Source organism: Chelonia mydas, chromosome 14, assembly GCF_015237465.2.
Source record: "Chelonia mydas isolate rCheMyd1 chromosome 14, rCheMyd1.pri.v2, whole genome shotgun sequence".
NCBI classification, from domain to species: domain Eukaryota; kingdom Metazoa; phylum Chordata; order Testudines; family Cheloniidae; genus Chelonia; species Chelonia mydas.
The window spans coordinates 24,876,280-24,897,114 of record NC_051254.2 but is presented as its reverse complement, the minus strand read 5'-3'; the positions used below and the strand labels follow the sequence as shown (position 1 = coordinate 24,897,114).

At 46.0% G+C, this 20,835-nt stretch overlaps 1 protein-coding gene across 2 annotated transcripts in view; it reads left to right on the top strand.

Annotated features, from left to right (window-relative positions):
• The window catches only part of DNAH9 (dynein axonemal heavy chain 9), a 379,511-nt gene that overhangs the window by 60,023 nt on the left and 298,653 nt on the right, over window positions 1-20,835 (top strand). For both annotated transcript variants that reach the window (XM_037913877.2, XM_043527698.1), the window contains exons 18-22: window positions 5,824-6,046; window positions 8,789-8,955; window positions 16,469-17,339; window positions 18,552-18,682; window positions 20,041-20,167. In XM_037913877.2, coding sequence (XP_037769805.1) covers window positions 5,824-6,046; window positions 8,789-8,955; window positions 16,469-17,339; window positions 18,552-18,682; window positions 20,041-20,167 — 1,519 coding nt within the window. The remainder of the gene's footprint in view (window positions 1-5,823; window positions 6,047-8,788; window positions 8,956-16,468; window positions 17,340-18,551; window positions 18,683-20,040; window positions 20,168-20,835) is intronic.

The window sequence follows — 20,835 nt, the reverse complement described above, 5'->3', positions numbered from 1 at the left end:
CCCGTTTTGTTCCCAACACCGGGGCATGCCTTGGTTGCCGGGGTTCAAATCATGTGAAGTCTGCAGTAAATTGATGCCGAAGAGTCCACATCCACAGTCCCATCCACAGTCCGACCTTGGGTTGGTGGAGCCTCTGTGCGCAGCGCACCAGCTCCAAGAAAGGAGGCTAAGGACTCCTGGCACCGGCACGGCGCTGAACATAAGACTTCTGGCAGGCGCCGATCTTCATCCCTGGTGCCCCAGAAGAAAAAGAGGTGGGAGAGGGGGTGCTCTTCCTCTCCTAAGCCTAAGGAGCCAGTGGCAGGGAGGCCTCAGTCCATCCAGCCTACTTCGGGTACGCAGCCTTCCAGGGGCTCATCAACTCCTGCCCTTAAAGTGTCCAGTCGAGTCCGGCCCGCTACCATTCTCTGGACCTTCATGGCCGGGACATTCAACTCCCCTCCACTCTGGAGACTTTTGAGGCAGCTCAGGACCTTATTCGCCTGATGGTACCACCTTCTGCAAGGAGGGACGAGGCACCGGTGATAACCCAGCCACCTATCCCATCTAGGGGCAAGCTGGCGATGATGTCACACCACTCCCCATCTCCGCTGCACCATTCCCCGGTGCCAGCCGCCCACGTGGGGGGACTGCACCAATCCTCAGAGGCCGAGCACTGCTCATCGGCACCACCCAGTACTGCTCCTCCATGGTCTTCCTTTTCCGAGACCTCAGGATCTGATGCGGAGTCCCATCGTTCAGATAGGTCCAGCAGCAGGCAGTCTAGATCTCAGCGACACCGCCAGCCTCCTCCAGCGCCATGGCCACCTCAATGGCAACCACCAACTCAGTGGCCCTTTTGGACTCCCTGGGCCTATCATCAAGCCCAGGGTCAGAGCGAGGCGTTGAGATCCAGGTCGGCATTGGTTGTGTTGATATCCTTCGCTCCCTCACAGCAGCTGGCATCAGAGACAACGCCGATATCTCCACCTGCCGCTCAGGCCTCGGCGCTGGTGACCATCCTGGCGCTGGCGACCATCTCGGCACCGATCTCTGCAACACCGGAGATGCAGGAGCCCAACGAACAACGTGACCCTCTTGGTACCGAGGGCAGTGACCTAGGCCATGGGCCGGTGCTCTCGTCCTTCCCCAGATAAGGCCGTTGCGGACACTTCAATGACCCTGACCTTGGAGGATAGCAGGGTCCTGCAACAGTTGTTGCGTAGGGTGGCCCAGAACCTGGGTCCTCGCGTATTGTGCTGCCACTCATCAAAACTATAAATGAGACCACAAAAGCTTTGTGGCAGACTCCAGCCTCTTTGCCCCCTACAGAGAAGAGGAATGAGAGACACCATTTCATCCCCTTAAAGGGATACGTGCATCTCTATACTCATCCTACACCTTTCTCTTTGGTGGTGGATGCTGCAAACGAAAGGGAGCATCAGGAGTTTCAGGGACCCTCCCCTAAAAATCGGGAAGCAAAAAAGGTGGACTTGTTTGGGAGAAAAGTCTACTCCACCAGTGGTTTGCAGCTCCACATTTCAAACCAGCAGGCCATCATTAGTAGGTACTCCTTTAACACCTGGGGAATGATGGCCAAGTTCGCCTAGCTGTTACCACCAGACTCCCACTCCAAATTTAATGCCTTGCTGAAGAAAGGCAAACTCATTTCTAGGGCCTCCTTTCAGGCAGCTCTTGACGATGCTGACACAGCTGCCTGAACCATGGCTATGGGGGTGACCATGAGAAGCTCCTCTTGGCTCCAGGTCTCTGGACTCCCTCACAAAGTCCAACAGACCATTCAAGACCTACCCTTTGAAGGTCAGGCCCTATTCTCTGAAAAGACAGACAGAAGACTGCACAGTTTAAAAGATTCAATGGCCTCCCTCAAGTCCCTGGGCATACACACGCCCGCTACACAGCACAGGCACTTCAGACCATAGCCTCCTCCGTGGTTCTACCAACAATTGACAGGATGGTTCCCAGAAGAGGAATAGGGGCAGGAAGACACCACACCCATCCTCAGGCCAGAGCTCTGGCCAACCCAAGGCACCTTCCGGCCCCAAACCGGCCTTTTGAAGGTGCAGTCGAGGATGGTGTACCAGAACAAGAACTGGATCTACCCCGCCTTACCTTTTCCCCCCGACTGTCCCCTTTCTACTGTGCATGGTCCCGTATTATTTCGGGCTGCTGGGTGCTCTGCATGGTATAGAGGGGATACTCCATCCAATTTTGTGCCCTCCCACCCTTCCACCCCCTTTCCCCGTCCCTCTTCAGGGACCTCTCTCATAAGCAACAACATATACAGGAAGTGCACTCACTCCTTTTGCTGGGGCAGTGGAAGAGGTTCCTCAGGAGCAGAAGGGCAAGGGTTTCCATTCCTGGTATTTCCTAATACTGAAAGCCAGAGGGGGGCTCAGGCCTATCCTAGACCTGTGAGAACTCAACAAGTTCATGAAGAAGCACAAGTTCCGCCTGGTCTCTTTGGCCTCCATCATCCCTTCACTGGATCCAGGAGACTGGTATGCCGCCCTCGACTTGAAGGACGTGTACTTTCACATAGCAATAATTCGGTCCCACAGAAAATACCTCAGGTTTGTGGTGAACAACACCCACTACCAGTTCACAGTCCTCCCATTCAGTCTGTCAGCGGCACCTCAGTTGTCCACCAAGTGCATGCCTGTTGAGGCTGCGTTCCTGCACAGGCGGCAGGTACAGGTGTTCTCGTACCTCGATGACTGGGTCATCAAGGGCCTCTCCAGAGCTCAAATGGAGGCACAAGTCGACTTCATAGGAACGATGTTCGATGAACTGGGCCTCCTTCTGAAAGAGGGGAAATCAACACTGTCCCCAGTTCAGAGGATAGAGTTTATAGGGGCAGTACTGGACTCAACACAAGCCAGGGCATACCTCCCGGAAGCAAGGTTTCGGTCCCTTGGCGACATCATATGAGGTCTTAGGCAGTTCCCCACCACCCATAGCAAGGAATTGCCTGAAACTCCTGAGACACATGGCGGCTTGTACCTACGTAGTACAGCATGCCAGACTCAGACTTCGACCTCTTCAGTTGTGGCTAGTGTTAGTATATCGGCCAGTCTGGGACAGCTTGGACAGGATCGTAACCTTGCCTTGCACAGTACTCAACTCCCTCCTGTGGTGGCTTTACCCACAGATAGTATGTGCAGGGGTCCCCTTCATTATCCCCCAGCCATCTCTCTCGCTGGTGACGGATGTGTCAGCCTTGGGCTGGGGAGCACACCTGGGAGAGCTCAGAACACAAGGCCTCCAGTCTCAGGTGGAACTTGTTCTCCACATCAATGTCAGAGAGCTGAGAGCAGTGCACCTGGCATGCCAGTCTTTCTGAGCCCATTTGACAGGGAGACGTGTATCAATTATGACAGACCACACCACAGCGATGTTTTATATGAGCAAACAGGGGTGTGCATGCTCCTGTGACAGGAAGCCCTTATGTTGTGGGACTTCTGTGTAGAGCATTTGATACATCTACAAGCATTGTACCTCCCTGGAGTACAGACCGAGTTGGTGGATATCTCAGCAGGTTGTTCCACGGCCACAAGTGGCCCCTTTCCCCGGACGTTGCAAACTCAATTTTCCATCAGTGGGGTTTTCCCCAGAAAAACCTGTTCACCACGTGGTGCAACAGGAAGTGCCAGCAGTTCTGTTCCTCCCTAAATCACAGCCCAGGCTCCATCGTGGACGTGTTGCTCCTCCCATGGGGAGCATAGGCACCGACTCCATGGGTGCTCTGGGGCTAGAGCAATCACGGGGAAAAATTGGTGGTTGCTCTGCACCCACCGGCAGCTCCTCGACCCGCCCCAGCTCACCTCCGCCTCCATTCCGCCTCCGCCGCCTCCCTGGAACACGCCACCATGTCCTGCTTCTCCCCACTCCCTCCCAGCGCTTGCGTCACAAAACAGCTGTTTTGTGCGGCAAACGCTGGGAGGGAGGGGGGAGGAGGAGGAACGCAGTGCACTCGGGAAGAGGTGGGGCCAGGGCGGGGATTTGGGGAGGGTCCAATGAGGCAGGGAGGGGGTGGAGTCGGGCCGGGGCCGAGGGTGGGTGCGAGCACCCACTGGCGCCAAGGAAAGTTGGCGCCAGTGATGGGGAGGCTATGTCCTATATGTGTTTCCGCCTATCCCTCTTGTTCACAAGGTGCTCCTCAAGATATGGAGGGAACAAGCTTCGGTGATTTTTTCATAGCTCCAGCCTGGTGCCGCCAGCACTGGTACATATCACTCCTGGAAATGTCCGTGGAATCTTCAGTCACCTTGCCACTCGTCCCGGACTTACTAACTCAAGATCGTGGCCGTCTTCAACACTTGAACCTCGAGTCACTGCACCTCACTGCATGGAAGCTCCATGGCTGAACCCGAAGGAGCTCTCTTGCTTGGACCCGGTTAGACATGTCCTCCTTGGCAGTAGGAAGCCTTCCACCAGGGCTACGTACCTTGCCAAGTGGAAGAGATTTTCAGTCTGCTCGGCGCAGCACCATTCGTCCCCAATGCTTGCCTCAGTCTAATATAAGTGGCATGATCTCCTCCATCTCAAGCAGCGGGACTGTCCATGTCGTCAATAAGGGTTCCCTTGGCCGCCATCTCTGCCTTCCATCCAGGCGCAGAGGGACGGTCAGTCTTCGCCAACCCTATGGTCAGCCATTTCCTCAAAGGTCTCGACAGACTATACCCACAAGTCAGGCAGCCGGTCCCGGCATGGGACCTCAACCTGGTTCTTTCCAGACTGACAGCGCCGCCTTTTGAACCGCTAGCAACATGCTCCCTGCTCTGCCTCTCATACAAGTTGGTGTTTCTGGTGGCAATAACTTCAGCTAGGAGGGTGTCTGAGCTCAAGGCCCTAACATAAGAGCCCCCTTACGCAGTGTTCTACAAGGACAAGGTTTAGCTCTAGCCTCACCCAGCTTTCCTCTCAAAGGTTGTCTCCCAGTTTCACATCAACCAGGACATCTTCCTCCCTGTGTTCTAGCCTAAGCTGTACTCTAGTAGAAGGGAGCAGAGGCTCCACGCATTGGATGTCCGCAGTGCATTAGCCTTTTACATCGAGAGAATAAATCTGTTCCGAAAGTCCATCCAACTATTCATGGCTGTGGTGGACAGAATGAAGGGTCTTCCAGTCTCTTCTCAACAAATTTCGTTGTGGATCTTGTCCTGCATCCGAGAGTGCTATAACCTGGCAGGGGTGCCTGCCCCTCCGATCACTGCGCACTCCACCAGGGTGCAGGCCTCTTCAACGGCTTTCCTGGCTCAGGTGCCTACCCAGGAAATATGCAGGGCAGCGACATGGTCCTCCATACATACTTTCACCGCACATTATGCAATTACCCAGCAGGTCAGAGATGGCGCGGCTTTTGGTAGAACAGTACTCCAATCAGTGGACAACTCTGACCCCCATTCCTGAACTTGGGCTTGTGATTCACCCGACTGGAATTGACATGAACAAGCACTCGAAGAAAAAACGGTTACTCACCTTCCCGTAACTGTTGTTCTTCGAGATGTGTTGTTCATGTCCATTCCAATACCCACCCTCCTACCCTTCTGCTGGAGTACCCAGCAAGAAGGAACTGAGGGGGGGTTGAGTCAGCAGGGGCCCTATATTGGGTGCCATGAAGGTGCGACTCCAGGGGGCACCCAGGCCGACCCTATGAATACTGTTAGGGGAAAAATCTTCTGGCTGTTATGCACACAGTGCATGCACACCTGATTAGAACGGACATGCACAACACATCTTGAAGAACAACAGTTACGAGAAGGTGAGTAACCGTTTTATATAAACTGCTCTCACTGTGTTTTCCTGTTTTGTATTATTTAGCTTGGCTAATCTTGAAGAATTTATAAAGAATGCTGATAGAGGTTTGAACAAAGAGGTTGAAAAAGGAGATTATGATGGTTTGGTGGAGATTATGGGTCATCTTATGGCTGTTAAAGAAAGACAGACCAGCACGGATGAGATGTTTGAGCCCCTGAAGCAAACAATTGAGCTACTGAAGATATATGAGCAAGAACTTACAGATGAAGTGTATAAGCAATTAGAGGTTGGTGAAAACTTATGACCAATACACAAAACTGCAAAATATTAGACACCTAAAAAGAAAGTGATCAGTGTATATTAGCGAATGTTAAGTACCCGGGCTTAGTAATCAGTAGGCCTCAGTGGGTGGATTATTTTGATAGCCAAGTGGCAGAACATCTGTTGTGGATGTGCCATCGCAGCTCCCTAGATAAAGCTACATCAAGATTGTCAATTACAGCAGAGATTTAGCCTGTTGTTAAGTGTGAACGATGCAGTGCCCCTCCCCAGATGGATAGCACTCGCTGCATAAGAACAGAACACATGTTCAGGTAGATCTTAATTACTTTATGGAGTTACTTTTAATAGGTCCATTAAGCAGGTTTTTTGGTGAGTGCTGTAATGCGAGGGCATTAGTGCTTGGATGCAACCCCATGCTCTGGGTGTCCCTAAGCCTCTGACTGGCAGATGCTGGGACTGGACAACAGGGACTAGATCACTCAGTAATTGCCCTGGACTGTTCATTTCCTCTGAAGCATCTGGCATTGGCCACCATTGGAAGAGAAGGTACTGGGCTGGATGGACCATTGGTCTGACCCAGTACGGCGATTCTTATGTTCTTGTTACAAAGGATAGTCCCTTGTTTAGGGCACTAGTCTAAGACTCGGAAGACTGGCATTTAATTCCTACCTCTGCTGCACGATTCCTGTGTGACCTTGTGCAAACCACCTTGGCATTAGGCAGCGGGTGCTTTTGAAAAATCTCACTAGGCACGGGGCTGCATCTTTTAGTGCCTGAATACCTTTAAAAGTCTGGCCCTTAGTCTCTGGCCCTCAGTTCCCTCCGTGTCGTCCTTCCAAACCTCACAGGGGTGTTGTGAGGTGAAGTACGTTGAGGTGTGAGGTTACCAGGTTAACAGGGGCCTGAGAAATCTTTTAGATCATGTTAAAATGGAAAAATACAAAATGAGAGGCTTATTACAAAGTCCAATTATTAAATATTCCTGGGGCCCTGGGGCCGGTTTCTAGGGCTAAAGGCGATCTTCCTCACAAAGTGACTCTCTTGTGGATTTGTGGAAGGAGGATTTCAGTTAAGCATTATAGGTGGAGTTTTGTTGGGTGTGATAGTTGCCTTATCTTGGGAATTCCTTGGTTTTTAGTGCTTGTATTCTTGTAAGTAAATTTCAGCAACTAAATTTTTTGCAGGGGAGTTAAAACACCAAGGCTGTCCTTAGCAGTAGAACTGGGGAAGCATTTTTTTCTGTCCAGCAACTTTTCAGCTCCATGCAGTTACATAGAGATCCAGTCAGTATCTTTACTTCCACATACAGCAAGAGAAATAGAGGCAAATAAGATCCTTTATATAATGCTCTCTTCTGCTATCTTGAGGAACCTAGATATTAAGCTGATTGGTGCATGAATAGTCCATACAAATGGATAGAGTCTAACTGAAGGGGAGGACAGACAGCTGTTAAAGTAAGAAGTGGGCCGAAGCTCTGATTGAATTTTGCCTTTTTCTTGCTACTTCCCCCATTGTGGTTTCAGTTGGGAAAGGAAGTAGAAAGAGCAAAGTATCCTCATAAGAGATGGAACTCTTCAAGGATTCTCTCAGAGGTGAAAGTAGGAAGCATTGGGACCGCTGTGGTGGGCAAGCCAGTTGCCAGGAGATTTTCCCCTTTGGAAGGTGTGGGTAACTATCCAAACTGAATGCAACCTCTGAACATGTCGAGTTTCATCCCAGACGTTTTTTTCTCTCCTGGCAAGCACTGGCAACTTTCAGTTACTCTTCTGACCCAAGTGAACAGGCACAAAAGCAAGCTGGAAAGTTTCTTTTGTTACAGACTGTGAATGATCTATGAGATAGAACCACTATTCTGAGAGCACTGGTGGGGAAGAGGGGAATTGAGAGATGTGGAGGACTCGGGTCACAACACTGGCTGAGGCTCTGACCTGTGTTTTTTAATGAAAGACCAAGGAAGTCCATTCTCCGGACAAATACACAGCTTACAAAGAACCTGCCTTGTGAAGCTTCTTTTCTTGGCACCTAAATGAAAGTGTCTTAGATTTCAGGGGTTCTGAGCATCCACAACTTCCAGTGATGTTCATGGGAGCTCTGAAAATTGGGCCATTTTTATTTAGATGGTAACATTAAGTACCCAAGTTTGAAAATGTTACCCTAGGAATCTCTCCAGACAGGTCCTTTGACTATAACCACCTTTCCCTCTTCCGTTCTAAGAGGGGACGGGACAGCATCTATTATAGAACCATCCAGTCTTCATTTTTAGCTAAGTTGAAAAGATCAGCTTACCTGTTGAGCCCATCTTCCTGCTTCCATCCACTCCCAGAGGATGCACAAGAGCCAGCTGGACTTTGAATTGGGATCAGTATTTTTTGTACCCTAGGAGCAAGATTTTTTGTACATCAGCCTTCATGTACCCTAGGAGCAAGATTTAGGGTCACCTCTGTCTGGGCTGTCCACATTTCACAGGATTTTGGTGTGTGTAGAAAACATGGCAGGACATTTCAGGAGGGAAGAGGGTTTACACCTTCATAAGGGGTAAAATCTTCATTTATCTTCAAAGCTTAAAATTCATTCCCTGTTTTACTCCCAGTCATGTGTTTGCCCTTTATATCACGGCAAAAACCTCTTGATTGTGTGTGAGAGAAAATCTGGTATTTTTCCAGCATGGGACTATCCACAAAGAAGTCAGATACATGTTATGTCAAGTGGCACATACTGTCAGCCAACATTTAATTTTTGCTTGCAGGAGTTGCCAGAAAAATGGAACAATATAAAGAAGCTGGCGATAACTGTGAAACAGCAAGTGGCTTCTTTGCAGGCAAATGAAGTGACAGTTATTCGCAAGAACTGTGCAGCATTTGATGTGGAACAGCAGAAATTCAGAGAGAGATTTCGCAAAGAAGCACCATTCAGGTACAGACTAATTACAGCACCACAGAAATAAGAGAGAGAAGGGCTTACTAGATCATTTGTGCTCTGCTAGGCATATTGTCTAACATCCACTTATCTTTCCCAATTAGTCAGAAGGCCAGGTATAATATCTGATATAGCATTTTTCTGGGGTCTCTGTGCTGTAGTGGGTAGGGAGTGGATTCAGCGAGAGTAGGGTTAAAATTTTCAAAAGTGCCTAAGTCCCATTTTCAAAAGTGACTTAGGTGCATGGGAGTCTAAGAGTGACCAAAAGTGTCTAAGGCCCAGATTTTTAAAGCTCTTTGGGTGCCTCACTCCCATTGATTTCCCTGGGAGATAAGTCCAGGTTGTAAGAAGTATTTAAGTGCCTAAGTCTCTTTTGAAAGTGGGACTTAGGATTTTAAGTGACTTAGGCACTTTTGAAATTTTTTGCATTGGGTCTTTTATGTGTCTAACTATAAGCACCCTAAAATGGCCAAACCCTTCTCTTAGTCCCATGATTCCAGGACAATAACGCAGGACAAAGAACCATTCCATGCATCCCCAGGACACAGAGTCCAGGGCTGCCATCAGAGAGTTGAAGGATGGAAGAGCATTCTAGGTACAGACTTGCAAATGATCAGTGTTAAATACCTGGGGTTGCCAGTTTCACCAGTGTAATCTGTTTATCACAATGGTTTTGATGTTGTGCTGACACGTCACAACACAGTATTGTCATGCTATGTCAGAGTATCATATAATCATAGAAATGTATGGTTGAAAGGGACCTTGAGAGGTCATCTAGTCCGTTGCCTTCATTGAGGCAGGACCACCAAAGGCTCTGAAGCAAAGTAAACTGTCATGGGATAAGAGAGAAGGTCTTCTCATGGATCAATAACTGGTTAAAAGATGGGAGACAAAGGGCAGGAATAAATGGTCCGTTTTCAGAATGGAGTGAGTTAAACAGTGGGGTCCCTCCAAGGATCTGTATTGAGACCTGTGCTGTTCAACATATTCATAAATGATGTGGAAAAGGGAGTGAACAGTGAAGTGTAAAGTTTGCAGATGATACAAAATTATTCAAGATAGTTAAGTCCAAAGCTGATTGTGGAGAGTTAAGAGTCTGTTTTCCAAGTTGAACAGTCCCAGTCTTTTTAATCTCCCCATACACAGAAGCTGTTCCACACCCCTCATCATTTTTGTTGCCCATCTCCAATTCTAATATATCTTTTTGAGATGGGGCACCCAGAACTGCACGCAGTATTCAAGGTGTGGGTGTACCATGGATTTATATAGTGGCATTATGTTTTCTGTCTTATTATCTATCCCTTTCCTAATGGTTCATAACATTTTGTTACCTTTTCTGACTGCTGCTGCACATTGAACAGATGTTTTCAGAGAACTATCCATGATGACTGCAAGATCTTTTTCTTGAGTGATAACAGCCAATTTAGACCCCATCATTTTGTTTGTATTGTTGAGATTATTTTTTTCCAATGTGCATTACTTTGCATTTATCAACATTGAATTTCATCTCCCATTTTCTTGCCTCATCACCCAGTTTTGTGAGATCCCTTTGCAGCTCTTCAAAGTCAGCTTTGACTTAATTATTTTGAGTATTTTTGTATCATCTGCAAACTTTGCTATCTCACTGTGTACCCCTTTTTCCAGATCATTTATGAATATATTGAACAGCACTGGTCCCAGTACAGATCCTTGGGGGACCCCATTATTTACCTCTCTCTGCTGTGGAAACTGTCCACTTATTCCTATCCTTTCTTTCCTATCTTTTAACCAATTACTGATCCATGTGAGGATCTTCCCTCTTGTCCCATGACTGTCTCCTTACTTTGCTTAAGAACCTTCGGTGAGGGACTTTGTCAAAGGCTTTCTGAAAGTCCAAGTACACTGTATCAACTGGATCTACCTTTTTCACATGTTTGTTGACACCCTCAAAGAATTCTAATAGATTGTGAGGCATGATTTTCCTTTACAGAAGTTGTATTGACTCTTCCCCAACATATTGTGTCTGATAATTCCGTTCTTTACTATAGTTACAACCAGCTTGCCTGGTATTGAGGTTAGGCTTATAGACCTGTAATTGCCAGGATTGCCTCTGGAATCTTTTTAAAAAACTTGGCGTGACTTAGCTGTCCACCAGTCATCTGGTACAGAGTCTGATTTTAGTGATAGTTACAATGGTATGGAAAAAGTGGATACAGAAGTGTTATTTACCCTTTCCCATAATATGAAAAATGGGTCACCTAATGATATTAATAGGTAGCAAGTTTAATACAAACAAGGAAATACTTTTTCACACAACATACAATTAACCTGTGAAGCTCATTGCCATGGGATGTTGTGAAGGCCAAAAGTATAACTGGGTTCAAAAAAGAATTTGACAAGTTCACAAAGGATGGGTTCATCGATGGCTATTGGCCAAGATGGTCAGTAATGCAATATTATGCTTGAAGCAAACCTAAACCTCTGACTTACAGAAGCCAGGAAGATAAGACAGAGGTGAGTATCTTCAAAATTGCCCTGTTCTGTATACTCCTCCCGAAGCTCTGGTACTGACCACTGTTGGAGACAGGGTACTGGGCTAGATGGATGATTGGTCTGACCCGATATGGCCGTTCTTATGACCCGGTATACCTAGACCATCCTTGATAGGTTTGTCTCACCTATTCTTAAAAAACCTCTAGTGATGGGGATTCCACAACCTCCCTTGGTAACCTATTCAAATACATAACTATCCTTAGAGTTGGAAAGTTTTACCTAATATCTATCCTAAATCTTCCTTGCTGCACAAATTCAGCTGATTACTTCTTGTCCTACCTTCAGTGGACAGAGAGAACATCACTGTCCTCTTTATAACAGCTCTTAACATATGTGAAAGCTGTTATTAGGTCCCCTTTCAGTCTTCTTTTCTCAAGACTAAATATGCCCAGTTTTTTAACCTTTCCTCATGGGTCAGGGTTTCTAAATCTTTTATTATTTTTATTGCTTTCTGTGCTCTCTCCAATTTGTCAATATTGTTGTTAAAGTGTGGTGCCCCAAACTGGACACAACACTCCACTGTGGCTTCACCAGAGCTGAGTAGAGCGGGACATTTACCTTCCATAAGACACACTCTGATTAATACACCTATCACATTTTGAGGAGCAATCAAGACCAGGCAGGATCACCACTGCCCTGTAACCCCGGGTGCCTCACAATGCTTTGCCATTGTAGCTCCCAACCTGGGCTGCTCACAAACAGCCTACCATCATGCAAGTCACATCCTGAATGTCTGTGTATAGCCACAGTCATGGTCCAGCAACTCTGACTCCAGCAGCCTATCAGCAACACCAGCCACACTCTGGATGCCACCAGCCTGGGTTACTACTTGCAGGGTGATCCCAACACACTCCCAGTGCCAAATGTTTATGTTCTGCACTGTCCATCCCTCTCCTGGGCATTTCACATATTAAAAGTCTGTTGCCCCTGTAAGGGTTTGATATTCAACAGTTTTCTACTTTAAATCCTCTCCCTTGGCATTACCAAGCAGTTCAGTTTAAACACAGCACTGAGTTAGCTTTGATTAAAAAATAAAACAAGTTTATTTAATGACAAAGAGAGAGATTTGAAGTGCATATAAGTACAAGGTATTACAGGTAGAAATGGGTACAAGAGAAATAAAGATAAAACACTTCCTAGTTGCTAAAACGTAACCAGCTAGTCTTGGTTCAAGGTCAGATCTTTACCACAGGATCCCAGCAACATTGCTTCTCAAATTCTCAGTCAGGATCCCCCCCAAAAAGTCAAAAGGCTGGTTCCTTTGTTGTCTTAGGTGAAAGAGAGAGCCTTGGGTGTTTTTGTCCCTCACTTTTAAAGTCCACTCACCCTTCAAAATGTATGCACCTGAGGGTTACCCCTAGATAAAGTTCCTTCCGACGGAGACATGGAGTCTCGGGGTGAAGGAGGTTCCATGTTGTTGCTAAAATGCACACTGATCTGTTCCTTCCCCCTTCCTGCCAAAGAATGGCCACTTGAGAGGTGATGGCCAATCAGCTTTGATGACACCTGGCTAGAGGCGTCAGCTTGTCCTTTGTCTTTGAGGAACAGATTTATCCTCTCCCCAGACTTGTCTGGTAACCCCTTGTAGTCATAATTTCAGCTTTAGTTCATAACTCATAATACACATTTCATGCATAGGCTACACATGAATATCAATGATCAACGTGGTGTTAGTTTTTAAATGATACCTCACAAGGCATATTTTCCACAAAGATTATTACAATAATGTGTGGGGTGTGAATACAGGGATGCTTTTGGTTACAATATTATCATTTTTTGCAACTGCATCCCATTACTGGCTCTCATTCAATGTGTGATCTGCAGTAACCCCAGACCTTTTCTGCAGTACCAACACCTAACCAGTTGTTCTCCATTTTGTAGTTGTGCGTTTGATTTTTCCTTCCTAAGCATAGTACTTTGTTCTTTTCTTTATTGAATTTCATCTTGTTGATTTCAGAACACATCTCTAATTTATCAAAGTCATTTTGAATTCTCATCCTGCCCTCCAAAGTGCTTGCAACCCCTCCCTCCTTGGTGTCATCCATACATTTTCTAAACATACTCTCCACTCCATTAGCCAAGTCATTAATGAAAATATTGAATAGTAAATGACCCAGGACAGATCCCCGTGGGACTCCAGTAGCTATGTCTTCTCAGTTTGACAGTGAACTATTGATAAATACTCTTTGAGTATGTTTCTTCAACTACTTGTACACTTAATTTAGAGCATATTTCCCTAGTTTTCTTATGAGAATGTTATGTGGGACTGTATCAAAAGCCTTACTAAAATCAAGATCTGTCACAATTATAGCTTCTTCCCTACCCACTAGGCCAGTAACCCTGTCAAAGAAGGAAGTTAGGTTGGTCTGGCATGATTTGTTCTTGAAAAACCCATGTTGGCTTTTACTTACCCTATTATCCTCTAGATGTTTATAAACTGATTGTTTAATCATGTGTTCCAATATCTTTCCAAGCATTGAAGTTAGGTTGATTAGTCTATAATTTCCTGGGTCCTCGTTGTTCTCCTTTTTTTAAAGACAGGTATTATGTTTGCCTTTCTCCAGTTCTCTGTGACCTCATCAATCCTCCATGAGTTCTCAAAGATAATTGCTCATGGTTACAAAATGATTTTGGCTAGTTCCTTAAATACCCTAATGTGAATTTCATCGGGCCTTGCTGACTTGAATAAATCTAACTCATCTAAATATTCTTTAATCTCTTCTATCCCTGTTCTGCCTTGTGTTCCTCGCCGCCTTGTTGTTAATATTAATTGTGTTAAGCATCTGGTCACAATTAACCCTTCAAGTGAAGATTGAATCAAAATAGACATTAAACAGCTCAGCCTTCTTAGTGTCATCTGTTATTAGCTCTGTTCCCCCACTAAGTAGAGTACCCACACTTTTATTAAGGTCATAATAACGGCCATACTGGGTCAGACCAATGGTCCAGCTAGGTCAGTATCCTGTCTTCTGACAGTGGCCGGTGTCAGATGTTTCAGAGGGAATGAACAGAACAGGGCACTTTATCGAGTGATCCATCCTGTTGTCCATTCCCAGCTTCTGGCAGTCAGAGGTTTAGGGACACCCAGAGTATGGGGTTGCTCTTCATTTTTCTCTTGCTCTTAGTGTACTTATATAACCTCTTCTTAGTGCCTCTTATGTCCCTCGCTATGTGTACCCCATTTTGTGGCTTTGCCTTTCTGATTTTATCCTTATCTGCTTGCGCTCTTCTTTTGTACTCACCACTAGCAATTGCCCCATGCTTCCTCTTTACGTAGGATTCCATTTTGATTTTCAGGTCATTAAAGCTTTCCTAATGGAGCCATATTAACCTCCTACTATTTGTCATGTCTTTCCTTTGCATCAGCATAGTTTGCTGTTGTGTCTTTAATAATGTCTCTCTGAGAAACTGCCAGCTCTCCTGAACTCCTTTTTCCCTTAGATTTTCTTCCTATGGGACCTTACCTACCAGTTCTCTGAATTTGTTAGTCTGCTTTGCTGAAGTCCATTGTTCTTATTCTGCTGCTCTAACTCCTTCTTTTCTTTCGACTCATGAAATCTTATCATTTTATGATCACTTTCTACCAAGTTCCCTTTCACCTTAAGATTCACAACCAATACATTCCTGTTGGTCAAAATCAAGTCTAAAACATCTGCCCCCCCGGTTGCATCCTTCACCATCTGAAACCAAGAAGTCATTCTTGATACATTCCAAGAACTTACTGGACATTTTGTGTTTTGCCAGATTACAACCCAGTGGATGTCTGGGTAGTTCAAGTGCCCCTTACTACTAGGTATATTGCTGTTATTTGTTGTGGGATACACAGTACCCCCCCATTGCCAGGATGATGGCAGTGCTGGGACCTAGGGAGACAGCTATAGGTGCTTCTACGCCCCCCAGACTATGCCAGGATAGCCCCTAGTGTAAATGCAGAGTATGTCAACAGAAGGAGGAGTTGTGCTGGTGTAGGATGTGTGCAAGTGTACGAGAGATGTAGGCAGAAGCACTCTTCAGTCAGCACAGCTGCATCTCCACGGTTTTTTTTTCTGGTATAGCTTTGTCAGCTAGGGCGATGGGAGGATTTATCGCACTCCTGGCCACTTGCATAACTTTGTAGCGTAGACCAGCTCCCTGGCTCCAGCAGAGCAGCTTTGAACCTGGAGTGAGGCTTTCCCGGGCTCCAGGTCCAAGCATTGTTTTAATCTTTTCCTGTTGATTCCTGCATTGAATAAAGAACGTTCTTCCAATAGTTGTACAGTTTTTATATCCAGAGGCCTACTTGGCTAGAAACACAAAGGCTTATGAATGGAAATGCTCTTAGAAACCTTGTGTAAATGAATGAAAGAGAGTTCCCTTCATGTTGTGTCTCCCTCCTCAGTGAAAGTGACTCTCCTTTAAAGCGCACTACTTTGCACTCATGTAGCAGTGTGATAAAATACATTCATAAAATCCGCCCTGCGCACATGAGAGAGGAATAACTCTACCCCACTGAACTGGGCTCGCTTCTGTAAATGTCATTCTCTGGAGGCTGGGGTAGAATCAGCTGCATTGACCAGATCGGCTGTAATGGCCCTTGAGTGGGTGAGCCACTTAGCTTTTTGAGTTGTCTTGCCATTAGCTCGTACCTCAGGCTGACAGCGAGCATGTGAATCTGGGGCACAAAGAGGAAAAAATGGCTTTTTGTTTCCTTTTTTAAAGTATCAGTGTTTCTGACAATTTTACCTCCCATTTAGCCATTATTTAACACGTAACTCCTTGTTAGTAGAGACTACAGGCAGAAAGATGACTATGCTCTGAAAAAGAGAATGAGGGTACAAATGGGAATTTACAATGGCATCAGTTCTGCAATGGGGAATAACCATTAGAGCATACTAGAGCTGTGATGTCTTTACTGTGTCTCTTGTACAAGCCGCTTTGCATTATATTTTATTTGAAGTGTTTATAATCTTACTTATGAAGAATGAAAATTGCTTTATAGGTTTCACATTGAAAATCCTTACCTAATGCTGGATGCAAACCACATTGAGATAAAACAAATGGAGTCAACCATGGCCTCACTTTACGAATCAGCTGGTTTGTTTGAAGTCAATGTTCCTGATTATAAACAGCTAAAGCAATGCAGGAAGGAAGTTTGTCTTCTCAAGGAACTCTGGGATATGATCTCTGTGGTGACATCTAGCATAAACGACTGGCAGGCCACGAAATGGAAGGATATTAATGTGGAAAACATGGACCTTGAATGCAAAAAGTTTGCAAAGGATATTCGGAACCTAGATAAAGAAATGAGGGTGTGGGACGCATTCACTGGGCTGGACAACAGGGTGAAGAACATCCTGACATCTCTGAGGGCTGTGGCGGAGCTTCAGAATCCCGCCATCCGGGAAAGGCACTGGAACCAGCTGATGCAGGCAACAGGTGTGACATTCACCATGGATGCAGACACCACACTGGCCGACCTCCTGATGCTCAACCTGCATAACTTTGAGGATGAGGTTCGGGGCATAGTGGATAAAGCAGTTAAGGAAATGAGCATGGAGAAAGTCTTGAAAGAGCTAAAAAGCACTTGGAGCAGCATGGAATTCCAGTATGAACTGCACCCCCGGACGAACATCCCCCTGCTGAAATCCGATGAGGAGCTCATTGAAACTTTAGAAGACAACCAGGTGCAGCTGCAGAATCTGATGACATCCAAGTATATTGCATTCTTCTTAGAGGAAGTATCCGGATGGCAAAAGAAGCTGTCCACAGCAGACACAGTTATTTCTATCTGGTTCGAAGTGCAGCGGACATGGTCTCACCTGGAAAGCATATTTATTGGCTCAGAAGATATCCGGGTGCAGCTTCCTGAGGTGCGCAGCAGAATGACAGGAGTCATGTTCTCCTCAGTCAGAAAGGAATGCAGGACAACCTCCATTATCCCAACCAGAGCTGTCTGAAATGCAACAAACCCTTTGGTGGCTACTTGTCACACTGGAAATTCCCTTAGTTGCCTGGGCTTATTCAGCATCCCCAGGACATTTGGATAAAGGAGGTTGTGCTTTTGTTTCTTTCTTGGGTTGTCCCAGGAGGCTGAAAGCCCTCACTGATCTCCCCTCTCCCCTGTACGCTGCACATACAGAGTTTGTTACTGTAGGGCTGCACGTGAGTGTGGGGCTGCTGGCATTGTTTATTGTAGGAAACATATTGGCCTGGTTGTGCTGGCAGAGGAAATACAGATCATTACATGGATTTTGCAGATATAAAATGTGGGCCACTGACAGTATTTAGCCCTGACAGTATCCCTGTAAAAGTGTTTAACAGAGAGCTGGGCCAGGCATTCCACTGCTCATTCTCTGAAAAGCAGTACAAATTAATTATACCAGGATTTCACTCTCCTTTGGTGGCCTGTAGAGGAAAATCTAAACTACTATTGGTTTCCTGTCCTATTATTGATTTACGTAAATGCGGATATATGGGGAAATATTCAGGATCTGCCCCAGGTTCCAGCTGAATGGCATGCCCCCAGTGTAGACAGTCTAGAGCTCAGTTCTGTGTGTGCCAATGTGTCAGGGTGTAAAGTTCGCTTTTGCACTCTGTAAGACTGGTTTCTGTGTGCAGGGCCAACCCCCTGTTATAAGTGTGAGCAGCCTGAGCATTGCTGTGACTTACACCAGCTACCAACAGACATGGGAGGTTGAAACCACAATCGAGAGTGAGAGCACGTTGGCCAGGGGTGGAATGTCCGTGAAGCTTGTTGTACTTGCTCTGTGCAGACAACCTCCATTCAGGTCCTTTTCACCAGCATTAAAGGCAAATAGATGCTTTTGGTTTTGTTGACAAAGAAATCTCTGAGCATTTCATTGAGAGGTTGGGGCAGAATCCTGACCCCTTTGAAGTCCAGGGGTGGTTGTGGTTCACCATTGACTTCAGTGAGGCTAGGATTTTGAATGTGGCTGTATTTATTCTTCACTGAAGTGCACTAGAAGCAGAACTTTATTCATCAATGTGGCCAGATGATGGAGTCTTTTCAGTAAAGAAATGCGTGTTTGACCGGTGGCTGTAGCTTCTCTTGCCATTTGTAGGACTCCAAGCGTTTTGAAGGAATTGATGTTGATTTTAAAGAACTGGCCTACGATGCGGAGAAAACGCCGAATGTCGTTGAGGCTACTAATAAGCCAGGTCTTTATGAACAACTGGAGGATATTCAGAGCAGGTGAGTAACACTTTTCGGACTTTGAGGGACACTGCAATTAGCTGCGATAAGTTTACTTACTCTGTGTTCTCAGATCACTCTACTGGGCGGTGATGGCCATCTCTGTTCAGCCAGTCACAACAACACTAAACTTTATTTAGACTTTGTGTTTGTGATCCACCAATCTGTAACCCAACAAGCTGTTATCGCAATGTTCAGGCTGAGAAGTTCTGTACACAGAAGTCCAGACACTCAAAACATAAGGTGCTGAGCGCAATGTGAGCTCACCCATCTCACATGTACATTGTATCTCTATAGAGCAGTGTAACCAGTCCTAAAAAATGCAAACCGTCTGCAGCATGGCTACGTCCATGTTCTTTTGAGACCTTTAACTATGGTGTGTTTAAATTTACCCCCTCAGTGCTGCAGAGATAGCCTTGCCACATGAGACTGCTAGATACTTTGAGGAATGCCCTGTTGCACTGAGGCAGATAAATAAATACGTTTCAGTGTGCTAATTTGACTGGGAAGTGCACACTTGAAAACTCAGTGTGTAGGCTGTTTTGGTCAGTAGTATTCCACTACTAATAACATTGTTAATTTAAAACAAACCTCTCAGCTCTACAAGGCCCATATTCCTCACTGAGGAGTAGCTAAGTGCTATATATGAAATTTATGATTTTAGCCATTTTTAGTTTTTAGTGCAAAAAGTCACAAGGTTTAAATTGGAAGTTCGGAATCTCATAAACTCAAACAGCTGAACAGATTTAGGTCAGACCAAGCTTGAGCAATTTCATCCTAACATGAACATGGTTGGGGGAGCTGTGAGTAGTTCCAAAAGGCTGGGTCAGACTGCAGGAGTCTTCTGAACTTATGTGTCTGAGGGCTTTATACTGCTTCACATCACCATAGTATCTGGGCACCTTCCACATAAAATCAATAATACTGGGTATATCCCTAGTGGAGAGCCTGGAGTCTATAGCCATGTCTATACTACAGCCACCGCAGCGGCACAGCTGTTGCACTCCTGCTGTACCGCGATAGTGAGAGGCTTTGTGCATCGACAGAAGGGATTTTTCCATCAACATAGGTAATCCACCTTCTGAGAGGTGGTAGCTAGGTCAACGGAAGAATCTTTCCTTGACCAAGGTCTATCCCGGGGGTTAGGTTGTCCTAACTATGGGCTAAGTGTGCAAAATTTTTCTCAGCCCCGAGTGATGTAGCTAGGGCAACGTAAATGTTAGGTGTAGACAAGGCCTCTGTCACTTCTTACTTTTTGGGTCAAAACTCTGCCTCTGAACGTGAATTACAATATTAGGTGCTAAGCAGAATGTGTGTCTGTTGATTCTGGACTTGGTTTCTCTGCTTTGTTGCACCAGATTGGCTCTGTGTGAGAAGGCCTTGGCTGAATACTTGGACACCAAGAGGTTGGCCTTTCCCAGATTTTACTTCATTTCTTCTGCGGATTTACTGGACATTCTTTCCAATGGCACCAACCCGCAGCTAGTAAGTCTCACACATTACTGCCTTTGCCTTTGAACAGTGGAGTGGTGGATAGAGTGACAAGCCCAGAACATGCCTGTAGCTTGTTCTAGAAAGTAACGTTTTTCTGTTCCCCCCAGTAGTAACATGAACGATAATTTCTCTAGAGTTATTGGTATATAACTTTCCACTAGATGGCAGCATGTACATCACATTCTCGTCTCTAAACGTTGGGAGGCATTACCGATTGTTCTAATAAAGCTCCTTTAAGCCTGATTAGTGTATGTTTTTGACACCGTACGAGGGACAGACTTTGTTCTCGGAGGCTCTGAGGTTTGAAGGAACAGACTTTCTCTAAAGATCTCAGCGAAAGCTTGCAACAGTGACTGGGAATTTGGATGGCTCAGTTTTGGGCCATTTTCAGAAAATGCCAAGCACCTGCCCTTGAAGGAGTCTCAAGTTGGGCACCCAAAAATGGAGGCACCTAAAATAACTGATCATTTCAGAAAGCTCCATCTTGCAGTATTCTCACCTTGGGTTTGGGCGCCTTAGTGTGAGACTGGTGGCACTCCTTTTGCTCTTGCGTTGTTTGATCCGGTAGAGGAGAAGGGACAAGTTAGGCCCCCGGGGACACCACGCAATGTGCCACCCTTGCTGCACTAATCAGAATGCTTCAAAGGGGAAATCCTCAA